Below are 17,364 nucleotides of genomic sequence, written 5' to 3'. Positions count from 1 at the left end.
TGTGTAATAGCAGAAGTGGAGACGTTGGCAGTATTTGGTTACTTAGAATTTAGTCTGATTTTCATCTTTTCTCATGGATTCCTGCAAAAAAATTAGTGGATAAGCAAAGAAGTTGAGTAGAGTAGTAGCAGGAATTGTGTGAGCCTGCTTTTTCCACAGGAGCTTCAGTTAGTTCCAAGAAAGTTGGTTATGTCATGGCTTCTGCTCTAATCCCTTCCCCTTCTCTCCATCCAGACAAATTAATTTGTTTAGGCTGCAATTTTGCATTTAAGGAAGAAAATGTATGTTCTACATTCCAGCAAATCCTCCAGGATCTTGAAGAATGTCAATATTAGGCGTAGTTGAATTATGCTTAAGTAGTTCATTTAGGCTTGACTTGTTAATGGTTTGTAATGACTGACCTGGAATCTTGCAAATCAAGAATGGAATCAAAAATTTCTTTTTCTTTGCAGATGATAGCATAGAATTTGTTCTTAGCTCAAATAAATCTATTTCATATTACTTTGAAATAATAACGTTGTTGTGATAGGAAACTGATATCAGGTAACATTTGAAAGTTTAAAAAAAGCGAGTTAAATTTTCCTCTCCCTCCTATACCCTGTGTAATTGAAGTCATTGTACCATGGTTGGATGTACCAGGTGAATGATATAAAAAGCAGAATAAATAATTTTTTTTAAAACTCAGGAAAAAATTTCTAAAATAGTTCTCCAGTAATAATTTGTAATACTTACACAATATTTGGAGGGGCTGTTTAAAGATTTTATTCACACTCACCATATAGCTGAAATATTTCTAACACAACCCCATGGGGCTCAAAATAATTTGTTACAGTTATAGCTCATGCTGAAAATAGAAGTTACATTAAAGACAACAAGCTGGTTTGGGGTAATCTCAGGCTTTTGGGTTTTTTTGAAGAGTAGTCTTTGGGATGTCATTTCCTAGACATGGCCTTAGCCAAAAAGTTTAATATTCTCAAAATCTGTGAGAATTGTGTTTGCTGAATTGACTTGTTAACCTGCTAAGAAGAATTTAGTATGTTCAAGCTACACATTGTTGTACCACATTTAGTACATTACTGGCTGCCTATTTTACATCACTGACATGAGCTGCACACTAAGCAGGAAAGAGAGCTAGAAAAGATTGGATGTGTATTAGATCCATTTTGTGAAAGTTTTTTGTTTTGCTTTTAAATACTGTCTCCTAAATGCTTATTTAATAGCATTTAACCTATTTGCTCTGCCACATCTTTGCATATTATTTATTGTTAAGCTCCTGCTGTGCTGATGGTGGCACCTGTGAAGGAACTGATCCTACTCAGTGCTGTGTGACAAATAATCAAGGATGTGTAAAATGACTAAAACTTGTGTCCCATGTAAAAATCCTGTCTTGTTTCTTTTTTTTTTTTTTTTCATAGCTATGTCAATCATCAAATTCTTTTAGGGAAACAATAAGCCCTGTGCTGATAAGCCTTGAGCTGGTCTCTTTCTCATCACCTCCTCTGTCCTTGCACAGTGTAAAACAGCATAATCCCCTCTCCCTGCTAGCAATATTTCTTATGTATTGGGTGAATTTTCACAGTGGGAAATTATTCTTTGTAAATCCTCAGTTGCATTATAATTTTCTGTAAATCAGCAAAGTATGTCAGCACATTTTCCTGGCTAGAAGAAATATCCACACTTATGTAAAATATGTAGTTGGTTTGAGTTTTCCAAAAGTAACTCCCAGCAGCCCTAGACCCAGGGAGCAGATCCAGAAATGCTCCTCACAGGTGAGTGTGACACAGTGCAGCTGTCCCCTGACCCCAGGGGATTAACTGCAGCACCCTTTTCCTTCTGCACGAATTTTCTGAGGCAGGTCTATGCTAGGAGCTGTTGTAAATGCTTGGGCAAGCATTCTTGATGAGTGTTCTTCTTGCAGTCTTTGCTTACAATATCTTGTTTTCCAATGACATAGACATTTCAATTATTTAGGATTTGTTTTTGCTAACTGCCCCATCAGTTTTTAGGGTACAATGTATGGAGTTTCAATATCACTGTAATACAAAACATTATTATAAAATTGTCTGGGCACAGTGTGCAATTGCAGGAAGGAAAAAAAACATGAGGAAATGTATAAATGTAAACTTTCCCAGAAGAGGTATTTTGAATACTGCAGGAGGAAAATTAACAATGAAGAACCTTTTACTGAGTAACTTAACATTGCAGGATTCAGTTTCATGAGGTAATGTCTTCAATTTCATGGCTTCCTTGCTCTGAGTGCGCTGCGAGTTGAGGCTTTCAGCACCTCACGGGGCAAAGGTCTCTAATAGGACAGAAGATATTGAGGTAGTGCTGTCTTACATTGCATCACAGGGCTTTGCACCCCTGCTCAATAGAATTGTGTCTGCTCATTTAGATCATAGTCTTCATGGAATTTCCTATTAACTTATCAATGCAATTAGTTGTTTTTCATTTTTTTACTACTTCATAATAAAAAAATAAAGTGAAGTTAAAAGGCTGTGAAAACATTTAGAGATAAATTGAAGGTTCAAGAGTCACTTTTTATTTCTACTTCTCTTTTCTTCTCCCTGTTCACAACCCTGTATGTTATGCCCTTTGCAACAACCAGATACATTGAATACACATGGAATCTGTGTTTATTTTTTTATTGATTTGTGTGTGTATCAGATAAAGTCAGTATTTATAATACATCTCACTTTCATACATTTTACAAGTTCAACATTTTTCCCTTTTCAGATTTGAAAAGGTTTCTTCTATGTGAAGAATGATATTGAAGACTAATGTGGAAGTGGTGGCAAGTCCAGTGTAACGTTGGGTGGGAAGCATGAGATGCCTGGGAAAAGCCACCTTGAGAGCTTGTGTAACAGTTAAATCAATTCCTTTTTGTGAGGCTGCTTAGGAGTTCAGACAATCACTTGGTCTCACATTGATCCATTGTTCCCAGTCAGTCCATTTGCCCCTCTATGCAGAGAATAGCTGAGGTGTTCCTGGACCACCACAGATTACCACTATGGGAACTTGAATTTTGTCCCTATATCCTACTTAAATTCCATAGCTCTTGCCACAGGGTTATTTTTATTTCTTGCTGAGCCAGAAAGGAAAGACTGTTTTGCTGAAGGTGTCCATGAAATAGTTTGCAGCTGCAAACAGAGGTCTGCACTGTCAGCCTCAAGCAGAAGTCCCATTTCCCCTCCCACACGGTATTTTAAGTTTCTGGAAATATGTTTTAGCAGCTGTTTGGCACAAAGATATGAATTCGCAGTTTCATTGTGTAGAATCTTGCAGATTGACTTGTCCTGCTTACCAGAGATGAGAGAAGGTCCCTATTCTCTTCCCCACACTGCTGGTTTAATGAAGTTTCAGAGGTGAGGACAGTTCAGGGACTGCAGATTAGCCCACACATAATGGATGAAACTGTTCAGTGGATATTTAAGTGGAGTGCTTAGCACTGAAATAGCTGTCATTTAAATCATCATTCTTAGCTTTCCTCACTAATGGTTGAGTGGATGCATCTCTGAGATTTTAGATAAACCTTCTGTCTGGAGTTTAAAGGTTCAAACTTCAGGATATTCCCTGGCAATAAAAGCAAGAAATTTGCCAGCAAAACTCTCTTATTCTTCAAAATTTGAGGGGCTGCAACAAAGAGTAGAGAGCAACCCCTTATGTAGTTCAAACCATGATCTGTGCCTAGGTAAGGCAACAAGGATGAAAAACCAGAGACTGGAAAACCAGAGAGAAAGCAAGATAAAAATACCAATAATGTCTGCAGTTATATATCTGCTTTTAATTCGGGTGTCTTACTCAGGGCAAGATTTGTGTTTGGTTTTGTCTGGACTACTGAGCTCGGAGGTTCAATGCTGTAATATTGGTTAATTCTGCTGTGTAGTTGGGAGTAGTTGCCACTGCAGCTTGTGACAACTACTGGCATGTTGTGCTTCTCACTAGTTTACTATGGACTGCTGGTTTGTAGCAGAGTGCACAGAAGGTGACCATCATAAAATGCGCTGTTGAAATTAATTGGTTACACAATATGGATTTGATTCCACAGTTTGGAACCATTTGAGCTTTTGCAGCAATCTTTTAGTAGGAAGAGGAGCTGAATGGAGTCTCTTTCCAGGGAGTGACCCTTCCAGGTCAGGAATGAGACATAATAAAGAAGGTAACATATGGGAGGTTTCCACAGCTGCTGTTTTAAATATAATTAAAATACATCAATCTCAAATGCTTGCTTCAGAAAAATATGAAGTGAGAAAGTCACAAGCTCTAATAAAGTTTCTAGTTCCATTGTCCTTTCAGTTTCAGCTCTCACTCCATATTCTATGAACATTGGCTCAAAAATAGCAGTCTACAGCACCTACTGTGCAGAAACAGCAAGTGTAAGTGAAAAGGTTAAAGTTTTTACTCTTGGAGTAAGCTTTACTTTGTGTTCAGTGAATCTGACATCTACAATTTTCAGTTTTGTAGATAGGATACAGAAATTCAAGACTAGTGCCTCTGCCTGAGAATATTTTCTTTCTCCAAGCCTAATAGTTCATGATAAGCCTTAATATAGTTTATATACTACTTTGCAGTTCAGACACAGAAAATATTTTGATTCAGGTATCTCTTTAAAGTATCTTGTAAAGCTTTCAAAATTATCCAGAACTGAAGGGCTCTCTCATTATGTTTTCGTGCCAGAGAAGTACTTACACCCTCTGAGGCCAATTCCTTCCCTGATGGAAGTGGTCTCTTGATTCAGTCACAGCACTTGGATATTCAAAGGTGTTTTTCTCATTTGTCTTATACTCAGTTAGGCAGAGCATATATAGACTATGTAAATGTTGTTACTGGATCTTCTGGGATGTGTCCATACCAACTTTGAATTTACTCAGTCTCCCTTGACTGAACATGCTCTCCATATGGATTCAAAGGAAGTTTTAGTGGCCTAACATTATGCTGTACCATAAGATACCAGCATAGGTGCATCAGTGTGTGTCTACATAGTGCACATATCTATAAAGCTAATAGTTTCAATTCTGTTATTTTCTCCAAGGTCCAATACAAACAATGGAATGAGACAGACACCCCTTTTACTTCCTAATTAATCACAGAGATTTTAATCATATGCCTCAGTATACATATTTATACTTACTATACAGATTTACTATAATACTATACATATTTATCAGCAGACTACACAATATTAGTGCTATATGTGAGTTGTTTGAGTAAAATAAACATTTCCTGCAATCCTTTTGCAGAGCAGGACTGATTTGACACACTTTCCATTCAGTTACCTCACATATACAAGAAAATTTGGTGGCCATTATTAACAGCTTTACCTACCAACATGTATCTTGCCTGGGATCTGAGGATATGGATGGATATTAAATCTGGGCCTTAATGTCTAATCAATGTACAGTGACTATTTCGGCAGTTATTACAATGCTGTGTGTCCTGTTTTGCACCATAAATAGTGTGGAGTGACCATCACTCCACAGGTCTCATCCATGGACAGCAGTTGAAGTAGTTTGAACTTATCTTGCCAAATTAATGTAATATTTCTGTAATAGTCATTTAGTTATGTTTTTATTAATCTGCAGTAAACAAATCTGTGGCCACAGTACATTTTTTACTGTTTATTGGTGTTATACATCCAGAATTATCACATAGAATACCTATCCAAAAGACTAAAACTACTTTAAAATGTGTGTAGAACCAAGCTTGTTTTGAAAAATGGGATTTAGAATGTAGAATTATTCATGCAAGTTTCAGTTCTAATCATTTGTTACCTAAGCCACTGCTGTGGTCTCTGAAAGCAGAAAATAATATGCCAATCTTTGTTTTATGAGAATGGGCTGCCCAGGGAGGTGGTGGAGTCTCCATCCATGGAGGGTGGAGTGTGTGTGGTCTGATTCACAAGGTGGTGTTGGGTCATAGGTTGGACTCAAGGATCTCAAAGCTCTTTTCCAACCCAGTTAATTCTGGGATACTTCTGCAGTGTATGGTTAATGCTTTTCACTGCAAGCTCACAGGGAATCAAGTTAATGAAGATGGGTTCAATGACCTGATAAAATGAAACTTTTAGAAGTAGAGGAATAATCAGTATTGTTTTCCATCAGAACTCATCTTGAGGATTTTTCTCACTATTAAACAATATTTGCAATACCTATTAATATGTCTTTAAGGTCAATGTAGAAGGAAAACTTTAAAGTATCAGTGGCTTTAATTTTAACTAAAATACCTTCCTGTGATCCTATCATGGCTGTTTTCTTACAATACTATCATGAATAATAGTCATTCTATTAATTCATGAGCAATATGGAAAGAGTATTTTAAAATTATAGTGTGACTTGTATTTCACTTATAGAAAACTTTTTACTTCATGCTATCCATGGTAAACATCACTTGTATAACATGTACCATGGAAAGTGTGCAGAGAGAAGTACACCATACCTTGGGACAGGGAAGGAAACAGCACTTCATAAATTTGGGTCACTCACCTTCCAGCTCTCTGTTTTGTAGATTCCTTTATTTTTTCAAGTAATTAAAATTAACAGATTTTTATCATGCTTAAAATATTTTCTAGCAAAACTAACTAAACTAGATACAACAAATACACTCAGAAAAAAATCATTAAAATCCTTGCAACAGTATCCCAAGACACCATTCCTCGGGATGTTACCAGTTTGTTGAAATTTTTTTGTTGGTGGTTATTTTGCTGCCTGTGCCTGTTATCATGCTTACTGCTCATGTGTTTAGATAAGGCTGGTCTCCTTTTATTAGGAACACAGTCTAGTTTGATTCTTTGTAGATTAAAGCAGATCATTAAGTATAAATCTCTCAGAGTATTCAGTCTCATCATAGGCTATTTTCAAGCATCATTTGCAGGAAGATAAAACATGACAGTGATTTATGCTGTATTTTGAGACTATAAATCTCACTGTGCACTTTCATGTATCTTTGCAGAACAAAGAATTTCTTTATTAATGCTTTCATAGTAATCAACATAGTATAAAAGCACCATTCTTTTGTTTAAGGTTGTGTTCCTTAGAGTCTTAGAGGTGGATTATGCAGACTGTTGGACTCAAACTTGCAACACTACACCATCAGTGTGTAGACTTTTTAAACCATATAAATCACAATTCAGTTCTGTGCATATTTTATGTTTGAGAGACTGGGGAAAGTTTTGTGATTGGAATCTGGTCTCTAGGCATGATGATAACACAAAGCACTATGTATGCCTGAAACAGGATGTGGCCATCAAGAAAATGGATAAAAGGGCAGTGAGAAAATAGGGTGTCACAACTGACAGTAAAGAGGGAGACTTTCAGAATATTTTATAACTACTTCTGTGGGGAGGAAAAAAACCTATGGGAACTTAGTATAAAGTTGGTTTATTCTACAAACATTATCATTTGTGAATGAGAAAAATTGGAAGGTTTTTTTTTATTTCAGAAGTAATTAAATTATATTAAAGTGCTACCTCTGAGTCCCTGTAGCTGTGTTGACAATGATGTTGTGTCATAAGAACCTTGAAAACTGAGGGGAATTAGTTTGCCTGGTGTTGCAGATTCTTAAGCTACAGAAGTATTTGCTAGTTAAGTGCCTCTTCCCCTACATAATATAAGTTTTCTGAATTCATAAGTGCAAAACATATTTGTCTGAAACATACCATTTTGTACTCCAATGGTTTTAGTTTATTCTTAATTACACATTAAGCATAACTGTAGTTAAAGGTCAGATATTAAACACATTCAAAACATCAACCATTCTATTACACAGAACAAAAGCCACATTTTGTCAGGAAGACATTACTGGCTGAAATAATTTTTTTTAACCTACTGTACATCTTAACCAGAAATGCTTCCTTAGAAAGGAGTTCCACTGGATATGTTTTAAATTCAGTATTAACTGATTTATCTTTTGCATTTTACTTTCAGGTCCGTATTTTTACCTACCTGATTGGAAGAGAAGCTGCATTTGCTGATAACCTGAAGTGGATGGCCTGTGCTAACAAAGGTTGGTTAACCTTCTTCTGTGAAATCCTTGTTTTCAGAATCCTTGAGCTGAGCCTTCCTGCACATCTGACTCTTCTACACATATGGAGTCGCTGGCAACTAATCACAGAGGATGGGTTGTTTTCTTTTTCTCCAGAAAATGAAAATACTTAATTATCTTGTACCATACCATTTAAAGAGCAAAGCCTCCCAATTTGAGATTTTCTTCCTTAAATTATGTATGAAGCTTTTAAACTATGTGGTCTTAAATTTTTGTTCAGAGAACAAACTGATTTCAAAGCATTTGTTCTCTTCTATCTGTTATTACTCAGAGTGAGTTTGGTTTCTAAGAACATTGGGTACAAGTCCTGCTGAGTTAGGCATGGTATGTAAAACCAGACATCCTGTCCCTTGAGGAACTGACAGTGTAATTGAAAAAAACTGGTTTATATCCTTTAAGGAGAAGAGCATTAAAACATTTAAGATGCTGGGATGCTGCAGTAACAGGATTGACTAGTACAAGTAGGAATGATTCAGGAAAAAACTAGCCCCAAACCTCAATTAATCTTCAGGTTTTCCTTTTGCTTTCCTCTTGGAAAAAAAAAAGTTCTTTTTTTTTTTCCATTGTGCCACATTACATTATGATGAATTACATCAGGTGCTATCCATTTAGTCATTATTCCTTTAACTACTGTTATGTCCAGCTGATGGAAATTACTCAGTTTGAAGTCTTGTCTTAATCAGCTAATATTACACCATAATTTAGTTTAAATAATAGTATAAGAATCCTTTGAAGCATCTTTTTTGAAGACAATTTAATCAACAAAATCTTTTAACTTTTTAGCCCAGCTCCACAAATTCATAAAGATCTAAGTACAGCAACTCAGAAATTAGGACCAGGCAGTGGAGGCAGCCTTAGGAGATCATCTGGTCCACGTCTTCCTTATTCCCACAGGGAAAAGTGGTCACCTTTGTCATTCTTCAGGACTACTTTGTTCTTTTCAGAGCCATGTTGCTTTGAGTCAGAGTCTTACTCATATGAATCAACTAAACAGCTTAATGACTGTTACGTCTATAAATTTATTTCCCTCTCACTTTAATAGTTACAATACCTGCTTTCTGATAGCTTATAATGTAAAAAAATCTTCTACCTCTAATCATTAATTAAATACGGTTTTTTCAGCTTTGAAAATCACAATTGGAAACAGCATGTCATGGTCAGACAGTTCAGGTTTAGATTTTTCCTTGCAGTTTTCACTTCCAGCTTGTCCATTTTATTTCAGTTAAATGAGGGATTACAGCACAACAGATGAGGAGTGTAGTAAAGCTGGTCTAAAGACTGGCTAAATAGCAAGACTGCAGTTTACTCCTTGTGTGGGTGGGCCAAAATTTGTTGTTGTCACTGAGGGTGAATGACCCTAAAATCAATTTCCCTTGCAGTGATTTTCCCCTTGGAAGCACAGCATAGATGAAGGCTGTTTGCAGGGTTTCCAGCTGACTGGACTGTGCTCAGCAGCCCTTTCCCTCAAAATAGGTCACAGGGGAAATTCACACCACCTTGCAAAACTTCTTTAGCTTCTAAATTCTAATTGTGAAACCTTGAAAAACCCCAAGCATGTTTTTCTGTTGCATTTTTCTGCTTAAGTAGGGCGTACCTAGAGGGAGCTTGCCTAATGAAGCAAAACACCAAACCATTTTAAATACATTAAAACATTCAAGATCCCCAAAATTCCTCTCGAGCGGTTTGTAGAATTTGCAGTGATTTACTCTTCTGTATCATAAGCAAGTGCATATTAAGGAAAACAGGATTTACTAAGATTCTGAAGTGAACAAAGGTGGAAATTTCCTAGTGCTAGAGTGTGCATGTGCCAGATGTTAGCAGTAATGTCTAGAACTTAGAAATGACAAGCACTGCCTTTCCCTCAGCATCACTTCCAGCAGAAAGCTGTAGAGATAAAGCTGAGAGTTAATGCATTATTGCTAACCAAAAAGCTGGGATTAATTTTTTTTCCAGTAAAATTCACTATTGCAGTAGCAATTTGCCGGCTTTTTTTGTACTTATTTGGTTTTTTAAGCATTTTGTCCTGGGTCATCACTGTGCTTGGCATATTATGAAATGGACAAAGGACTGGATTCATCAGTGCAAAAGAGAGAGAGCAACGTAGAGAAGAATGCTCCACATTTCGGGGAGATGATGGTGGCTCCATCTCAGGCAGAGGACAGATGAGCCCCCAGGCAGGTTGTGCCCCAGCTGGAGCAGTTTATAGAGCCTTGTAGCAGCAGGGCAGAGCTCAGTGCAGGAAGCCCCTGTGACATCCATTCCCATTATCAGCATGACCCCAGCCCCTCCTGCACGGGCGCTCTGGGGTGGCAGGCAGCCAGTCCCAGAGCCTGCTCACCTGCTCCAGGGCCTCCTGGGGGAAAGGGGGAACCTCCATGGGACTTTGACAGCTGCATGAAACAATGAATTCACTCCTTAGTCCTTACCCAGAGGATTTTTTAATGCTGCTATTGTATTAGTTGCAAGAATATTGCATCTCTTTTGCACAGCGCCCAGGAAATGTAAAGTACTGCGCTCCATGTAGAAATCAGCTGGAGGCATTTTGAAAAGTTATCAGTCTAATGGTGGACATTTTAGAGAAAAACAAGCCAAACATGCAGGGACTGTGTAATGGGGAAAGGCAGCCCACATGCAGAGCATAAGTGTCTGTCTTTTACCACATTATTATACATCTCTCATGCTCGTCATTACCACATCTTACCCATTTTCTTCGTGAGTTTTTTCCTGCTGGGGAGGAAAAAAAAGGTAGTGCTGACTGTGAGGGGGCTCTGAGGTGGCATAATTCACACACCAGGGAGCTGAGGAGCAGGTGTTGGAATGCAAAATCTGGAGCAGGGGTTTGCTGCTGTTGCTGACCTGGCCTCAGCAGCTGCACAGGAGGACTTCAGAGCAAGTCTTATCTGGTGATTAAACCTGGCTATAGGAACAGTAAGGGTTTTAATTCTGTGCAGTATCTCTGATCTCTAGATAAGAGATGTAAACTTAGCAGTGTAGGAAGGTAATTCTTATGAGTTACATATAGCTAGAAACCGATAAATTGTCAAAAAAACCTAAATTTTAATTAAAAATAACTAAAATCATGTTACCTAATGCTGTTTCAAGCTATAATATAGTCACTTTTGGTAGGGTTTTCCTATTAGGAGAAGATTGACAAGTATTTTCACTTGTTGTTCAAATGGTTATTTCTTTACTAAGTTTATACAAAATTAATTCTGACTAATTGTCTCTTTCAGTCTTAGGAAATTAGGCTAAAACCTGTTTTTTCTATTGTGCAGTTTAGACATATGGTTTGCAATATTGCAACAAGGAATGAATCCTTTGTCTGTAATGTGCTGCCTGGAGATTTTTTTTTTTTTTAATGTGATATGGCAACATTCTCAGAAAAACTGCAAAGAGAAATACCAAAAGTAATGCTCATCCCTACTTACAGAGAAGTGCCCAAATAGGTGTCTGTGCTCATATTGGCTGTACCTGCTCCACAGGGGAGGTACTTTTTCTTCTGAAAGAACAAAATGCAGCAGTACCAGTGTCTTGTAACACGTATAAACCCGAATGGCACAATAATGAGGTGCTTCACATTGGGTTCAGTTTTCAGTTTATTTTTTATTTTTTTTATTTGAGTAATCTAGCTAAACTTTTTTTGCTTAAAATTGTGACATAAAAACATTTGAGGAGACAATCAGAACGAAGGCTCATTTTACAGCAATGAATTCTTTATCTCAAAGGTAATTTATAGGATGTAATTAAAGAATTTTCCAGGCATAGGCATCCAGGAGCTTCTTAAATGAGTCTTTAAGGTTTTATTTCAGTGTAGTATGATAATAAAGAGTTAATGCTTGTGATTCTAAAGTATATGGGCAACAAAATACTACTTTAAAAGTCTTTTCTATCACCTTATATATAATACAAACTTTTTCAAGTACTTCATCTCCTCTGACTTTTCAGACAATAATATCGCTTTATATATATGTAAATTATATATATCACATAATATGCTCATGTAGATTATGTATCTGAGTGCAGTGGTGATCGTATTGTTCACTGGATACCACTCAGTGCCAAGAGATCTCTGCTTCAAATGTAATTCTGAAAAGAAGCATACAAAAATTTAGTCCCTCTGGACTGCTTTGGGAAAATGTAGGTCCTGCCTGTAAAATGAGGGATCCACACAGTTTTGAGGTCCCAAAATTGGAGCAGGCAGCATTTAATGAAGAGTAACATATACATTGGTTTTTCTCATGAGTCTTCCACTGATTCAAGAAAGTACACTATAATTTGGGATTTTTTTAACCATAAACATAGGATTCTGCTTTCTCAAGTTCAGGTTTCCTAATTAAACTTATGTCAGTTATTTTACTCTGTGGCTGAAAAAGCTCTTAGAACCTTAAGACAAAAAAATAGCCCTGTTCAGAAGCAAGAAATAAACCTTAATATTATGTGTAGTAGACATTTAACACCCTCACAGAATATTGGACTTAATAGAGAAAAAAAAAAATAAATAAAACTCCTTAAACAGACTATTGAATATTTTAACAGTATGAATACTATACTATGAGTAAGAATGACATACTAGGAATATTTGAGATCATACTATAATCAAATGAGTTTAAAAAACACAAAAAATATATCAGTTCTCCTTTTTATTATCAAGTTGAAGATATCCATTAGGATACTGCTAAGAACTTGTTTCATTTTATAGATCTCTACTAAAATGTCTGTTCTTTCACTGTGCCTTAATTCACACACAGATAAAATTAGTGCAGAAACATCCATTTTGTAGCATTTGAATTGTGGGTTGGTGTATTGATTTGGAAAGTTCTAGATTCAGACAGACCATCTTTACTGTCTTGCCAAAAATGACGCCATCTACAAAAACACAGCTCAGAAGTTCTTTGCAGCTTCCATGTTTTCTGCTGCAGCTTAATAAAGCTTAATATTGCAGCTCCACAGAAGCTGTGATCTTGTCAAATGATTAAAATTGTAGTGAGGCCTCTTTCATGTTGGTCTTTTCTCATTAACGGAAAGTAAATGAAGGCAAGTGATGCATTTAAATAAGGCCTGATGAAATTTTAGCCTTGAAATTTGTCAGTCCTTCATCACTATTGCATGATGTGTGCTCCAGATGCCAAGGCTGTGGTGTGTAAAGATACCTGACATCTAAGCGCTGAAAAGGGAGTGGTGACAGCTCAGATATCTGAGGCCTCTGCTGTTCTCAGTGCTGTCAGGTTGGAAGAGATGCTTTAAAGCATTAGCAAGGCTGTGATCACCTAATCAAACAATTCTAGTCATAGCCTACATTTTCTGTGACCTGCCATATGTGTAAATGACATGTTTCTTTTTTAATTTCAGTTGCACCGTGTAGGGATGAATGTGTCAGAGCACATGCAGTGACCGTTCTGTTACTGTACATCTGCTCCATCATGTTTCTTGAAATAGGAAGATGTGGGTGACATATAGCTGGGCAAAGACAATACTGGTTCTAAACTTTAAAGCAGACAGAATTAAAAGGAAAAAGCCCAAACCATTAAACAAAAAAGTGATATTGAAGTAAAAATTTAGTACAGACAGTGCAGTGGTTCATAGCAGTGTTGGAAACCCTGGCCTTGAGGGCTGGCCAAAGGTTTCACAGACATCTGTTTTCACCAATTGTTCCTGTTTGAGGTGGCTTCTGATGAAATATTCCTCTTTTGTATCTTCTCTTTGGAAATAAGCAAAAAACATGACAGACATAAACCACATCATACTTCTTGAAAACTTATTTTATTTGTCCTCTCTGGTTTTTAACTTGGAATGGTGTGTTTTCACAGGGTTTTTTACTCAGATCTCTACCCTGGCTGATGTGCAGGAGAATGTTATGGAATATCTCCATGTTCTCAGCCGACCAAAGGTCATTGACCAGGAGCACGATGTCGTGTGGACCGAAGCATACATTGACAGCACTGTAAGTCTGCATGGAAAGGCAAAAATACTGTGATAGAAACACCCACTATGAATCTGCTTTCTGTTGCTAGAATGTGCTAACTCAATGTAAAAATTGGGACTTGATATCCTTATGCTACAAATAAATAATTCGATATTAGTGAACTTTAGCCGATGTTTATACATTGTAATTACATAGAACATTCTGAAACAAACATAAATTGCAGAATAATTTTGAAGTTTATGATGTCCAAACCTACATTTTTTATATTCATCAAAAATGGGCATTGAATTGATTATATTGAGTGAACATTTTTTCTACATGTTTTAGAAAATCTCAATGAGTATGTGGGTATTAAGACACAGACTGACAAGAATCAATAGTTTCAGTGTAAAAAGACGGGTCAACATCCAGGGGTCAACTGTGATATCTTGGGGAAGAATATTAGGAAGATTCTGCCTTTTGAAGTGTACTGAATGGGTGGTATGTTAAAATAATTGTCATAATTATCTAATTTTAACTTGACATCCCTGTGAAATATTAGAGTTAAGGCACAACTTTCTATTATGCAGTGACTGAACTCTTGTGGTACTTCTGTAACACGTGTGGTAAATCATCAGATTTGCAGGTAAAGGTTGTTCATTTTCATGGATTGGTCTGTAATAGAGTTTTATGTATTTTCTTTTGATTAATATATCAATTAATCAATTATTTGCTCCAATTAAAATATTTTGGTTAGTATATTATCCATAGAACAGGAGTCTGTACAAATGTCTATTATTTAGTACAGGAGATGCCAAATATTCAATATAATAGATAGAAGATCATTAATTACACATGACACAGATGTTTCTTTCTTTCTATTTTTAAGTTTTACGTGGTAGGTAAGGTGGGAGAATCTCATCAGCTCCACTCTGATATTTGGTAGCTTTTGCTTGTTTTGAGTCTGTGCTGCTTCCAGATGGTTCAGTCTTAAATCTATATAAAGCTACCCTGGAAATAGACTTTTATTTCATTTTCATAATTGTTTAGGCCTTTTCTATTCTTCATTTGTGACTGCAGGCAATGAAAAATAAGTACTTAAACTGGAGTTATAAAGGAGAAACAAAAAGTTAATTACTTTAGAAGGAATTAGCTTATCTCTGTTTCCTTTTTAAAAATAATTTATTAATCCAGTTTCCCCTTTGCTCCCTTTCCTTTATTGAACCATAAGATGAGATGAACAGAAAATATGTTTTATTACTATGCCTTCTGGGCATCCCACAGAATGGGGAGATGACCAGGATGATTTTGTTCTCATTCACTTCATTTTTTTTTTAAACTCTTGAAATAATCAGTGTGTAAATGTTCAAGGGATTTTGTGTGTTTGCTAGAGAGAGTAGCAGGAAGACACTCAGGTAAGTGGTCTCTTGGTGCAACTCTCTTTGCCTATGAATCATTTATTAAAAGTATTGTAAAGAAAAACTTCCTCCTTTCTCAATACCAGGTCATCCCCTCTACCCACCAACGAGGTGCAAATTGTTGTCTCAGAACTGATTTGACACTTTACTCTTGCTTTTACCTGTTAATCTGTATTTCCTCGATCTTTGCAGGGAGAAAATACTCATAAAATTAGTCTAACTTTCAGGGATTCTCCTGTAGGTTATGGAAAAGCTAAGGGAAATTAACAACTTAATGTTGTGTGAAATGTTAAATGAATACAGCAGAGGTGAGTAAAAGCAAGTGAATTTAAGAACACTAGAGGGAGCGTAGAGAGGGAATCTGGAGAAAACCAGAAAATTAAAGACAATGGAGCTGTTACAATCTTGAATAATAGAACTGCTTAATTTCAAACAAAAGGTCTTTTGATGCAGTCAAAATACTTCCAGGTTCTTCTCTTCATCTCCTCTTGTTTTCCTACTCTCTTGACTAAACTTACAATAATTGTAAGTTTACAATAATAATTCACACATATAAATTGTGTCAATATACACATATAAATATGCATGCCTGCACCCATGTACATACATACACACATAAATTTTAAGTGCATGAAAGGTCCATTCAGGACTCTAATGGGTTGGAGTCTATAAGTAAAGATTGAATAATAAAATGCCATTATCTGCTTACTTGCAAACTGTCTTTTTCTTCCCTCCTCCATTATTCTTCCCACAAAAAAAAAAAAAAAACACCACCAAAAACAAAACAAAAAAACCCCACCCCAAAAACAAAACAAAACCCCCAAAAATCTCAAAAAAACCCAACCAACCAAACAAAACCCTTAACCAAACAGGCAAAGGAACAGGATAAATTGGAGTATATAATACAAAATATACAATATAAAACTTGAAAATAGAAATTAAGAGAACCTCTTACCAAAACAGGCTTGCTTCTGCCTCAGCTAAAGCTGCCTGAGTGCTATTTTCAGAGACAGATTCCCTGGCCATCTCTAGTGCTTTGACACTGGAAGTGCTGTTAAAATAATCCTCTCCATCCCATAACTTGTTGATTTTCACAGACTGCTTGTGTGGCTGCTGCTTGGACCTTTCCCAGTTAAAAACATTAGTGTATTTCCAGACAGCTAAAATGTTCTTATCACCCAGCAGTGTGTGAACAGCCAGGGTTAGATTCCCAGGGCTACATTTACATGGTTGTACTCAGCGTCACTGTGCCCTGGAACACACTTCCCCCAAACAGCAGAGCTCCCTGGCCAGCTGTGCTGCTTCTGAGCAAACAACATTAGGCTGTAACATTCCAGGATCCAGACAGAAAGAAGCTGGACAGTAAAATAATCTTCAGATAGAAAATACTTCCACTGTCACCTTAGACTGTTCTCATCCAGTAATTGTGCAGGGCAAAGGCATCTGTGAAAGGCAGAAGTGTTTGATGCCATTTAGGAATATTCCCAGAAGAGTTTACTGCTAAAACAAAGCATCTAATTCCTATCTAATTCCTGTGTCTGTTCACCTTTCCTGTTAGAGGATGTCTGCCAAATCTTCATACAGCTGCCTCTTCAACATGGCTTTGGCACTCCTGAGGAGATTCAGATACTATTGGAAAAAATATAACCTTTATAGAAGCGGGAATCTCTGGCAAAGTGTCATATGCAGAAAAGCATGACATGGAGCAACCTTTATGTGTGCCAGGGCTGTGTCCTTTGGCACTGTCAGGATTGCTGGCTGATTAAAGTAGCTGAGACAAGGCCTCTCTGATGATTCCATGCTTCCGTTTTTCCTGTCCCTGGACTTTTTTCTCTCCCCAGTGTTTCCTGTCTTTCTGAAGAGGTAACCAGATAGCTTCTCTGGTCATTTTTAGTTACCCTTCATCAGAAAATTAGTTATGTTTATTTCCTTTAAACTCAGGATTTCATGTTGGAAATATGATTATCATTGTGTAAAGCCTCATTTCTTTTAAAACCAGGACTT

At 36.8% G+C, this 17,364-nt stretch overlaps 1 protein-coding gene across 5 annotated transcripts in view; it reads left to right on the top strand.

Annotated features, from left to right (window-relative positions):
* Nucleotides 1-17,364, top strand: part of CACNA2D3 (calcium voltage-gated channel auxiliary subunit alpha2delta 3) — a 386,651-nt gene that overhangs the window by 237,937 nt on the left and 131,350 nt on the right. For all 5 annotated transcript variants that reach the window (XR_005981759.2, XM_002192832.6, XM_072935079.1 and 2 more), the window contains exons 12-13: nt 7,923-8,001; nt 13,848-13,981. Coding sequence is in view for 4 of the 5 variants with exons in the window: in XM_002192832.6 (XP_002192868.2) it covers nt 7,923-8,001; nt 13,848-13,981 (213 nt within the window). In the remaining variant the exon portion in view is untranslated. The remainder of the gene's footprint in view (nt 1-7,922; nt 8,002-13,847; nt 13,982-17,364) is intronic.

Source organism: Taeniopygia guttata, chromosome 12 (genome assembly GCF_048771995.1).
Source record: "Taeniopygia guttata chromosome 12, bTaeGut7.mat, whole genome shotgun sequence".
Taxonomy (NCBI): Eukaryota; Metazoa; Chordata; class Aves; order Passeriformes; family Estrildidae; genus Taeniopygia; species Taeniopygia guttata.
Note: the sequence above shows the minus strand (reverse complement) of the source record. Positions and strands in the feature narration are given on the sequence as shown.